Source organism: Nerophis ophidion, linkage group LG14 (genome assembly GCF_033978795.1).
Source record: "Nerophis ophidion isolate RoL-2023_Sa linkage group LG14, RoL_Noph_v1.0, whole genome shotgun sequence".
Classification (NCBI taxonomy): domain Eukaryota; kingdom Metazoa; phylum Chordata; class Actinopteri; order Syngnathiformes; family Syngnathidae; genus Nerophis; species Nerophis ophidion.
In genome coordinates, this window is record NC_084624.1 from 11,301,730 (window position 1) to 11,314,492 (window position 12,763).

A 12,763-nucleotide genomic window follows, 5' to 3' on the forward strand; every position below is an offset into this window, starting at 1 on the left:
AACCCGCGATATATCGAGTTTAGCGATTGTTTGACAAGCTTGGTATTGAGTGTTGTTGATAACTGATGATCACTGTGTGTTTGATTAATCTGTGCTTCTGCTTGTTTTATGTGCAGGCCACCAGAGCTGGCATACAAGTACGGCAATCTCAGTGAAGGAACATGCAAGCCAGGATATGCAGCAGCAAAGATGACCACCATCTATCCAAAGTGAGAATGCTTGCCTTTTTTCATTCCAGCACTGTATTTTTTCCGGACCATAGAGCGCACTGCCGACGAGCGGGTCTAGTGAGGTTTTTTTGTTTTTAATGCAAAAGGTGCAAAGGATTATAGGAAGCATTAAAGGAGTCATGTTGTTGTTTTATTCTAAATGTAAAATAATTCCTTGTGGTCTACATAACATGTAATGGGGGTTCTTTGGTCAAAATGTTGCATAGATGAGGTTTTACAGATCATCTTCAAGCCGCTTTCTGACAGTCTCTGTGTGCGGACTTATTTACGTGGCTCACCTTCGACAGCGTCTTCTCCCCGTCAATAATGAATACTGTAAAGTCACTACATCGGTATGTTCTAGCGCTTCCATGGCGAGTTTACTGATAGATATAAGTAGGACTATGCGATATGGCCTTTTTTTAATATCTCGATATTTTTAGGCCATTTCACGATACACCATATATATCTCCATATTTTGCCTTAGCCTTGAATGAACACTTGATGCATATAATCACAGCAATATGATGATTCTAAGTTTCCACATTAAAACATTCTTCTTCATACTGCATTAATATATGCTACTTTTAAACTTTCATGCAGAGAGGGAAATCCCAACTAAAAGTGTATTTATTAAACAGTTATTTAACAGTGGCACAAACATTCATGTCATTTCCAAAACAGAAAGTGCAAGATTGTCAGAGACATTTTAAAACAAGCTATGAGTGCACTTTTGTGCATGATGTAACTAAGATGACATATCAAAACTACACTAAATTAAAGTGCATTTTTTTGCACAGAATGCCACTACAATAGTTGAAAACAAATAAAGTGCACTTTTGTGCATGATGTCACACAAGGTATTTCAATAAGTGTCAAATAAAAATGAGCTGCATTATAGGAAATCAAATAGTGTTTGACCTTCGCTATGTGGTAGGTTCTTGCGGACATTATGTCCTTTTGTTGTTGACTATTTTTTTCATACGATGTTGATCTGGAAATGTTCGGCTCGGCATTTTGATGGTGTGGCACCGAATGGAGATGTTGACATGCGAAGTAATCATTCTTCATTCTCTAGCAGGTGACTTTTCAAATGATGCTACACGTTAACTTTTGCCCCACACTTGACAAATTACACTTGTCTGTTCGACATATTCCCGCTTGAAGCCAAACCACCGCCAGACGATGGACCCCTTGCTGTTTTTCCTGGGAATTAATTCTTCCTTCATTTGTTTCCAGATTCGCACCTTCTTTCTTTCGTATTACCACTCGCACGGCTCCGCTAGCACCACAGCTAACGTTACCCATGCTGCTACCTCTTTGCTCCGCGAGCGCGTATGCGTATGTGACGTATGTAAGTGCGCTGTGAGAAGGAGAGACAGGAAAGAGTGAGAAGAGCCTGTAGTGTAATGCCCGCAGCTAAAAGTAACTGTGTGAGAACGTATACTCCAATATCACGATATAGTCATTTTCTATATCGCACAGAGACAAACCCACGATATATCGAGTAAATCGATATACTGCCCAGCCCTACTTTCAAATGTCTATCCTTGGTGTTGGATTTTATCAAATAAATTTCCCCCAAAAATGCGACTTATACTCTAGTGCGATTTATGTTTTTTTTCCTTTCTTTATTATGCATTTTCAACCGGAGCCACTTATAATCCGAAAAATAGACTACTTTATATTAGAAATGGCATCAGCGGAGGATGAATGTCCCATAACAAGAAGATGGAGAAATAGGTTATAGACTACGGTGTCGGAATGAAGTACAAAGGCGGACGCGTTGCAATTTTTCTGGATTCATGCAGATCCCAAATACAGATCAGCAACTACCAGAAAGTAAGAAAAGTTGCTTTTGCATAATATTGCGAATCAAAACACCAGATAATATTTCTTACCTTATACACACACCATAATAATACTCCTATGTTGAAGCACAGTACAATCAATCAATCAATCAATGTTTATTTATATAGCCCCAAATCACAAATGTCTCAAAGGACTGCACAAATCATTACGACTACAACATCCTCGGAAGAACCCACAAAAGGGCAAGGAAAACTCACACCCAGTGGGCAGGGAGAATTCACATCCAGTGGGACGCCAGTGACAATGCTGACTATGAGAAACCTTGGAGAGGACCTCAGATGTGGGCAACCCCCCCCTCTAGGGGACCGAAAGCAATGGATGTCGAGTGGGTCTAACATGATACTGTGAAAGTTCAATCCATAGTGGCTCCAACACAGCCGCGAGAGTTCAGTTCAAGCGAATCCAAGACAGCAGCGAGAGTCCCGTCCACAGGAAACCATCTCAAGCGGAGGCGGATCAGCAGCGTAGAGATGTCCCCAACCGATACACAGGCGAGCAGTCCATCCTGGGTCCCGACGAGCGGTCCATCCTGGGTCTCGACATTGGACAGCCAGTACTTCATCCATGGTCATCGGACCGGACCCCCTCCACAAGGGAGGGGGGGACATAGGAGAAAAAGAAAAGAAGCGGCAGATCAACTGGTCTAAAAAGGAGGTCTATTTAAAGGCTAGAGTATACAGATGAGTTTTAAGGTGAGACTTAAATGCTTCTACTGAGGTAGCACCTCGAACTGTTACCGGGAGGGCATTCCAGAGTACTGGAGCCCGAACGGAAAACGCTCTATAGCCCGCAGACTTTTTTTGGGCTCTAGGAATCACTAATAAGCCGGAGTCTTTTGAACGCAGATTTCTTGCCGGGACATATGGTACAATACAATCGGCAAGATAGGCTGGAGCTAGACCGTGCAGTATTTTATATGTAAGTAGTAAAACCTTAAAGTCACATCTTAAGTGCACAGGAAGCCAGTGCAGGTGAGCCAGTACAGGCGTAATGTGATCAAACTTTCTTGTTCTTGTCAAAAGTCTAGCAGCCGCATTATGTACCAACTGTAATCTTTTAATGCTAGACATGGGGAGACCCCAAAATAATACGTTACAGTAATCGAGACGAGATCCATCAATCCATCAAGCAGTGAGGTACTAAAACATTTTGATGGATTTTTGAGCACCGTGTGTAGTGTTCTATATTTTCAATGGAACATATAAAACGTTGGTGTTTACTTGAGTCATACATGCCATCATATTGCAGTCTACACATATCTTTTCTGTTTGACTGCCATCTACTGGTCACACTTATCATAACACTATGTACCAAATAAAATTGCTTCGAGCTCGGTAAGCAAAACCAAACTTATTCCGTACATTAGTATCAGTTTCTTCAATTGGTTTGTGTCATGTCTTGTGATCATGTTTTGTTTTGTTGTGTTCTGTTACTTCAAGACTCCATTAGTTCCTGTTTTTACGCACCCTTGTTTGGTCACCATGTCAAATGATTAGTTTCACCTGTGTCACGTGTTGGTCTCACGCACCGGTTTGTAATCACAGAGACTGTTTGTGGAGACTGTTTCATGATTAGTTCACGCTGCTTGTTTCATGCAATTTCATAGTCCATGCTGCCCTGCTCACGTCACCACAAGTAAGTTTTTGTTTATTTATGCCACAGTTGGTGTCTTTTGTTTCATGCCTTTAGTTTACATCTTAGTGTTAGTTTTGTTCCCTTAGCCATGTTTGTGTCTCCGCCTTGTGTGCGCCTTTTGTTTGCACTTTTATAGTAATAATCAAAACTGTATTTTTCAGATTATAAGTCGCTCCGGAGTATAAGTCGCACCCGCCGAAAATGCATAATAAAGAAGGAAAAAAACATATATAAGTCGCACTGGAGTATAAGTCGCAATTTTGGGGGAAATTTATTTGATAAAACCCAACACCAAGAATAGACATTTGAAAGGAGATTTAAAATAAATAAAGAATAGTGAGTAACAGGCTGAATAAGTGTACGTTATATGAGGCATAAATAACCAACTGAGAAGGTGCCTGCTATGTTAACGTAACATATTATGGTAAGAGTCATTCAAATAACTATAACATATAGAACATGCTATACCTTTACCAAACAATCTGTCACTCCTAATCACTAAATCCCATGAAATCTTATACGTCTAGTCTCTTGCGTGAATGAGCTAAATATTATTATTTGATATATTACGATAATGTGTTAATAATTTCACACATAAGTCGCTCCTGAGTATAACTGAAACTGAAAAAAAACTGGGCCTATAGTCCAAAAAATACGGTATTTACTTTAGCGCCATGTCCGGTCCAGTTCTGTTGCATCTTAGGAAAACTATCCACACAGTAAACTGCACCATAGTCCAAGTTTTGACAGTTTGGATAAAAGAGTAACGTAATTTCCGGGTTATAAGGCGCACTGTCGTGTTTTGAGAAACTGAAAGGATTTTAAAGGCCTACTGAAATGAGATTTTCTGATTTAAACGGGGATAGCCGGTCCATTCTATGTGTCATACTTGATCATTTTGGGATATTGCCATATTTTTGCTGAAAGGATTTAGTAGAGAACATCGACGATAAAGTTTGCAACTTTTGGTGCTGATAAAAAAGCCTCGCCTGTACCGGAAGTCGCAGACGATGACGTCACAAGGGTGAGGGCTCCTCACGTCCTCACATTGTTTATAATGGGAGTCTCCAACAAAAAGAGCTATTCGGACCGAGAAAACGACAATTTCCCCATTAATTTGAGCGAGGGTAAAAGATTTGTGGATGATGATATTGATAGCGAAGGACTAGAAAAAAAAAAAAAAAAGGCGATTGCATTGGGACGGATTCAGATGTTTTTAGACACATTTGCTAGGCAGGGTTTCCCACACATTCATTTATTTGTGGCGGCCCGCCACGAAAGAATTACGGCCGCCATAAATACAATTAAAAAATATATATTTATCAATTTTTTTCGGCTTTTGACTCGCTTGACCGCTCATAAAAGCAATGGGACTCTATATGTGAATGGAGCTTGTTGTTACATATTATATAAATATGTACATAAAGTGTTGTAGTTATATTCCAACTCCGCGTTCTTCTTGGTCATCCCCCCCCCCCACCCGCCCCCCCCCCCCAACCCCCACCCCCCCAACCAAACCACCCAACCACACCACCACAAATAGATGCCTGACCTGTGGGACTCACTGCTAGGATAATTCTGGGAAATCCCTTATCTTTTTATTGTGTTGCTAGTGTTTTAGTGAGATTAAATAGTACCTGATAGTCGGAGGGATGTGTCCACGGGTGTGTTGAGGCCAGTGTCTGAGGGAAGTCGACGGCAGCTGCATGGACGGCGCAAACTCCACAGATCTCCGGTAAGAGGCGACTTTTTACCACAATTTTCTCACCGAAACCTGCCGGTTGACAAGTGGTCGGGAACCATGTTCGCTTGACCGCTCTGTTCCATAGTAAAGCATCACCTCCGGGAATTTTAAACAAGGAATCACCGTGTGTTTGTGTGGCTAAAGGCTAAAGCTTCCCACCTCCATCTTTCTACTTTGACTTCTCCATTATTAATTGAACAAATTGCAAAAGATTCAGCAATACAGATGTCCAGAATACTGTGTAATTGCGCGATGAAAAGAGACGACTTTTAGCCGCAAGTGGTGCTGCGCTAAAACTTCCTGACAGTCCGTGACGTCACGCGTCATCGTTCTGCGACGTTTTCAGCAAGAAACTCCGCGGGAAATTTAAAATTTCAATTTAGTAAACTAGACCGGTCGCATCGGCATGTGTTGCAATTTAAATATTTCATCATTGATATATAAACTATCAGACTGCGTGGTCGGTAGTAGTGGCTTTCAGTTAAGTGCGCCTTATAGTCCAGAAATTACGTTACTCTTTTATCCAAACCAATTGAAGAAACTGATACTTTACAGTGAAGTCTTTATTTATTTTTTTGACATTTCAGAGCTCTGCAAATTAACATTTTTAATTGCATGTCCTGAGGGGGTTAAAAGATACCAAAAACGGGCGACGTCACCTCTGTGGCCAAGTGTGCCCGGAGGGTTCCGTGATAGAAACCCCCACATTCCTGCGCAATCTTCCCCAGTTTCAGTCATATTTCTATCATCTTGTTCCCAACCACAAACACTTGAATGTTGTCCTCATGCTCCCCCTTTGACACAAAAGGACCTTTGTGATTGGAATACAAGGTCCCCCATCTTTCTCCTATCAAATTTTGGATCTTCACAGACTTTCCCTATGAGCTACACCCAACCAACGTCTTGTCTGTCGTACCATGACTCATCACCCGCTTCCTTGTAAGCAGCCCACACACTCAACTACCCTCTCTGATGTCGTTGGCTCTTTTGATTTCCGGGCGTCCTCGTATTTGTCGCCCATAGCGGTGGATCTATAGGACATTGTCTCGTTTGGATTCCTAGCGCGAGGCAAATAAATGGGACATTTTCTGGCTGCAGTGTAGTGTGTGATGCTGTTGCAGGGCTTGAATTTTTACTTTTTAAGGTCAAGGCAAGTGTTGCTTTAAAGGAGGACTCATATTTTAGGGCACTGAGGCAAGTTACATTTTGATAGAGGGAGGTATTTTTTATTTTATTTACAAACCCCGTTTCCATATGAATCGGGAAATTGTGTTAGATGTAAATATAAACAGAATACAATGATTTGTAAAACCTTTTCAACCCATATTCAATTGAATGCACTACAAAGACAAGATATTTGATGTTCAAACTCATAAGCTTTATTTTTTTTGGGAGAATAATTGGTATTTCATGGCTGCAACACGTGCCAAAGTAGTTGGGAAAGGGCATGTTCACCACTGTGTTACATCACCTTTTCTTTTTTCTTTTTTTATTTTTGTCCTGTCCAGCCTCTCAGGCAAATCGTATAGTTGATGTAGATGCCCATATTGGCTGTTTAGATTTACTTTACAAAAGAGAAGTGTAGGATACTTCTCTTGTTGCCTTATTTGAATTTGACTTTATTAAATGTATTTATATTATCATTTGGTGCAGCCGGGCGAGAGCAGGAGGGGATAGAAAGAGAAAAAAAGGAAGACAGAGGGGGAAATTGTGGGGATAAGAGGGGGATTAGACAGAGAGACAACAATAGCAAATACAACAATTGAATGCACTAAAAAGCCAAGACATTTGATGTTCAAACTCATAAACTTTATTTTTTTTTTTTGCAAATAATAATTAGAATTTCATGGCTGCAACACGTGCCAAAGTAGTTTGGAAAGGACATGTTCACCACTGTGTTACATCACCTTTTCTTTTAACAACACTCAATAAACGTTTGGGAACTGAGGAAACTAATTGTTGAAGCTTTGGAAAATTGAATTCTTTAAATGGTAAATGGGTTATACTTGTGTAGCGCTTTTCTACCATCAAGGTACTCAAAGCGCTTTGACACTATTTCCATATTCACCCATTCACACACTGATGGCGGAAGCTGCCATGCAAGGCCCTAACCACCACCCATCAGGAGCAAGGGTGAAGTGTCTTGCTCAAGGACACAATGGATGTGACTTGGTTGGTAGAAAGTGGGGATCGAACCAGGAACCCTCAGGTTGCTGGCACAGCCACTCTACCAACCGCGCCACGCCGTCCCAATTTTCCCCTTTTTGTTTTATGTAGAGCTTCAGTCGTTCAACAGTCCGGGGTCTCTGCTGTCGTATTTTACGCTTCATAATGCGCCACACATTTTCGATGAGAGGCACGTCTGGACTGCAAGCAGGCCAGGAAAGTACCCGCACTCTTTTAGTATGAAGCCACGCTGTTGTAACACGTGGCTTGGCATTGTTTTGCTGAAATAAGCAGGGGCGTCCATGATAACGTTGTTTGGATGACAACATATGTTGCTCCAAAACCTGTATGGACCATTCAGCATTAATGGTGCCTTCACAGATGTGTAAGTTACCCATGCCTTGGTCACTAATGCACCCCCATACCATCACAGATGCTGGCTTTTAGACTTTGCGTCGATAACAGTCTGGATGGTTCGCTTCCCCTTTGGTCTGGATGACACTGTGGAATATTTCCAAAAACAATTTGAAATGTGGACTCGTCCAACCACAGAACACTTTTCCACTTTGCATCAGTCCATCTTAAATGATCTCGGACCCAGAGAAGCCTGCGGTGTTTCTGGATGTTGTTGATAAATGGTTTTCGCTTTGCATAGTAGAGCTTTAACTTGTACTTACAGATGTAGCGACAAACTGTATTTAGTGACAGTGGTTTTCTGAAGTGTTCCTGAGCCCATGTGGTGATATCCTTTAGAGATTGATGTCGGTTTTTGATACAGTGCCGTCTGAAGGATGGAAGGTCACGGTAATTCAATTTTGGTTTACGGCCATGCCGCTTAGATGGAGTGATTTCTCCAGATTCTCTGACCCTTTTGATGATATTATGGACCGTAGATGTTGAAATCCCTAAATTTCTTACAATTGCACTTTAAACTGTTTTTAAACTGTTTGACTATTTGTTCACACAGTTGTGGACAAAGGGGTGTACCTCGCCCCATCCTTTCTTGTGAAAGACTGAGCATTTTTTGGGAAGCAGTTTTTATACCCAATCATGGCACCCACCTGTTCCCAATTAGCCTGCACACCTGTGGGATGTTCCAAATAAGTGTTTGATGAGCATTCCTCAACTTTATCAGTATTTATTGCCACCTTTCCCAACTTCTTTGTCATGTGTTGCTGGCATCAAATTCTAAAGTTAATGATTATTTGCAAAAAAAAATAAGTTTATCAGTTTGAACATCAAATATGTTGTCTTTGTAGCATATTCAACTGAATATGGCTTGAAAAGGATTTGCAAATCATTGTATTCCGTTTATATTTACATCTAACACAATTTCCCAACTCATATGGAAACGGGGTTTGTAAATTGGGGTCCACGTTAATCAATTCATTGTATACACTGTATAAAAAAAAAAAATCTGTAAAAAAACGGTAATCTACTGGCAGCTATGGCTGCCAAACGAAAACCATACAATTAAAGTAAAACACTGTAAACCAAATAATGATCAAAAACATTATATTTACAGACATTTTCATTAAACCTATTACGCAAAAATATCGTAATTTTATAGATTTTTACCAAATTGTTAAGATCAACCACCTTTAATAAAGTGAAGATGCAAACAGTTCTGCAGAAAAATACATTTTTTCTACAGTTTTTTTCCAATTTTTTACGATCAACCAACTTTAATGAAGTGACAATGCTGGCAGTTCCACAGATAAATACCATTATTTTACAGTTTTTTTTCGGAATTATTAGGATCAGGGGTCTCAAACTCAATTTACCGGAGGTCCACTGTATGTAGAAACTACGTGAAAAGTGGATTCACCGTCTTTGAATGGCTAAACCGACCTGGCAACTTACTTGCCAATCTTCACGAGAGACTTCCTGTGACCCTCGCGAAGGGTTGTCCTGATATCGACAGGACAAGAACTTTTAGGGAATACCGTGACAGCACTGCCCTTGTCGCCCTCGACAACCTTTCATCGCATTAGCTCATTTACCAGACAAGCAGCGAGCCGACTATGACGCATATTGTGCAAGGCTTCGTTTGATATACTATACTGGCTGAAAGACATACTTGATCAACAGCCATACAGGTCAAACTGAGGGTGGCCATACAAACAAATTTAAGACTGTTAGAAATATGCGCCATATTGTGAACCCACATCAAAAAAGAATGACAAACACATTTCGGGAGAACATCTTCACTGTAACACAAAATAAACACAAAAGAACAAATTCCCAGAATGCCAAGCAGCGCTACTCTTCCGTGCTACACCCCCGCCACCACTCCACATCACCGCCCCCCCTCCGTGCGTCGTTTGAGGTGTGCGGGGTTTGGTGGTTGCGGGGGTGCTTGGCATTCCGGGTATTTGTTCTTTTGTGTTTGTTGTGTTACAGTGAAGATGTTCTCCCGAAATGTGTTTGTCATTGTTTTTTGATGTGGGTTCACAATATGGCGCATATTTGTAACAGTGTTAAATTTGTTTGTACGGCCACCCTCAGTGTGACCTGTATGGCTGTTTGCTGTGATCAAGTATGTCTTGCAGTCACAAATATGTCACATTAAAGAGAAAAATGTCAAATTGTTAGTATGAGTATAAACCTTTATACAACAGACTACAAATATTTTTCAACTTGAATATAAAAATACACATAAATATTTAAAAAATAAGATTTTCCTTAAAATTACATATAAAACTGTTTGTTAGTATGGACATATACTTTTATATATCAAGCTACATATTAAATGAAAGTTAATTACTGTAATTTTACATGAATTTGAAAGTTATTTGAGAAAACAGAAAATGATATGTATTAATTTGGTATTTTTCTCTAAAAAAAATAGAAATATACATAGTTTGTCATTACTGGCATATTACTTAAAATAACAGGCGTTTGTCTTCAATTCCACAGTTTTATTACCTATTTAAAATTGTTTTTAAATTATTTTAGAAATTTAGAGTAAATTAACCATAAAAATAGGATTTTTTTTTACAGTGTAGGTACCTTGTTTAATGCATCCAGCGGGCCAATCCTAACAAAATGAGGCATAATAATGCATTAATTCCACGACCGTATACATCGGTATTGGTTGATATCGGAATTGGTAATTAAGAATTAGACAATATCGGAATATCAGATATCAGCAAAAAAGCAGTTATCGGACATCTCTAATCTTTTCTTTCCTACAAGTTTGTCTCCTTCGCTATCCTCCCAATTCATTTTCCACACATACCCTCGCTCCGTTTTACCCCAAACTGTTTAGACTGGAGTCCTTAATCAAGCGTTAGCCGTGAACTTCCAAGTGGCACGGTTATGAAAATATTGCCAGTGAGAGAGAGATTTAGCAGAGGAAATGAAGACAATGCGCTTTAGCCTCCGGGCTGTTTTTTGCGAGCCCTCGCTATTTGACAACAAGCAGCCCCCCTGTCTCTGCTGGGTCAGGAAGTGAGCCAGTGCCTGACTGTTGGTCAGGGCTCAGTGACTCGCATTAATCTCCACGCTGGGCTTTGAAGCCGCAGGATTAATTAGGCCATCTAGAGACATGTTCGGGTGCACGGAAAAGAAACCTACAACCTGTTTTCTGCCATGTTTGGTCATTGTGCTGCTGATATTTCGTGTTCTGGTAGCAAGTTGAACAAACAAGGCTGCGAAATATGCAGACCTCGCCACCTGTAATTATTGCTTGAAGGTGATTATTGAGCAGAAACATTTCTTTTGTTTGAGATTAGTCATACTAGCGCTGTAGCAACCATGGTCTTGTTCCTCATCTGTTTCACAAGCTCCGGAATTTGCATGCACGTTGCTTTTTTTTTAAAAATTATTTAATATTTTATACTAATTTTAAGCCATAATTGAAATCGAAAATCCATCCATCCATCCATTTTCTACCGCTTATTCCCTTTTGGGGTCGCGGGGGGCGCTGGCGCCTATCTCAGCTACAATCGGGTGGAAGGCGGGTTACACCCTGGACAAGTCGCCACCTCATCGCAGGGCCAACACAGATAGACAGACAACACTCACACTCACATTCACACACTAGGGCCAATTTAGTGTTGCCAATCAACCTATCCCCAGGTGCATGTCTTTGGAAGTGGGAGGAAGCCGGAGTACCCGGAGGGAACCCACGCATTCACGGGGAGAACATGCAAACTCCACACAGAAAGATCCCGAGCCTGGGATTGAACTCAGGACTGCAGGACCTTCGTATTGTGAGGCAGGCGCACTAACCCCTCTGCCACCGTGAAGCCCGAAATCGAAAATCGATTACTGTATTTCCTTGATTTGCCGCTGTGGCGCTAATTAATTTAAAACCTCTTCTCACTCCTGCGCTTACCAGAGGCATGCGGTAAAAGTAAGCATGCGCTAATTATTTTAAAACCTCTTCTCACTCCGGCACTTACCAAAGGCATGCAGTAACAATTTGAGTGTGATGTAAGCTTGGACCTTAAATCCTACCGAATAGCTCTTAATCGTCTTCCCTTTATGCGATTTCAAATTACTGGTATTGAAAACAGCCTCCTCCATTTTGAAACTGATGACAGGGGAAGTGTCACGAGTTTGACCAGGCGGTAATACTAAGCATGCGCTAATTATTTTGCGAAGCGAGTTTGATCCGGCAGTAATTAAAGGCAGGCGCATACTATATGCCATGCGGCAATTTAAGGAAATATGGTAATTATCCAGCCTTAAAGGGGAACATTATCACAATTTCAAAAGAGTTAAAAACAATAAAAATCAGTTCCCAGTGGCTTGTATTTTTTTTAATTTGTTTTCAAAATTTTCGGAATATCACTAAATAAAGCTTTAAAGTGCCTTATTTTCGTCTCTCTGTGAAGACACTGGCCATTTCCCTGTGACGTCACACAGTGCTGCCAATGTAAACAAACAATGGGAATACCACAGCAAGATATAGTGACATTAGCTCGGATTCAAACTCGGATTTCAGCGACTTAAGCGATTCAACAGATTACGCATGTATTGAAACAGATGGTTGGAGTATGAAAGTATTGAAGAAGAAACTGAAGCTATTGACGCTATTCATAGCCATAGCATTGCCGAATAGCTGCGTTAGCATCGCCGGTAAAATGTGCGGACCAAACGATCAGGACTTTCGCATCTTTTGACACTG

The 12,763-nt window shown here is 40.7% G+C and overlaps 1 protein-coding gene across 3 annotated transcripts in view; it reads left to right on the forward strand.

The window, feature by feature from the left end:
• st3gal3b (ST3 beta-galactoside alpha-2,3-sialyltransferase 3b) overlaps positions 1–12,763 on the forward strand; it is a 202,146-nt gene that overhangs the window by 72,390 nt on the left and 116,993 nt on the right. For all 3 annotated transcript variants that reach the window (XM_061919835.1, XM_061919836.1, XM_061919834.1), the window contains one exon: positions 117–209. In XM_061919835.1, the coding sequence (XP_061775819.1) occupies positions 117–209 (93 nt within the window). The remainder of the gene's footprint in view (positions 1–116; positions 210–12,763) is intronic.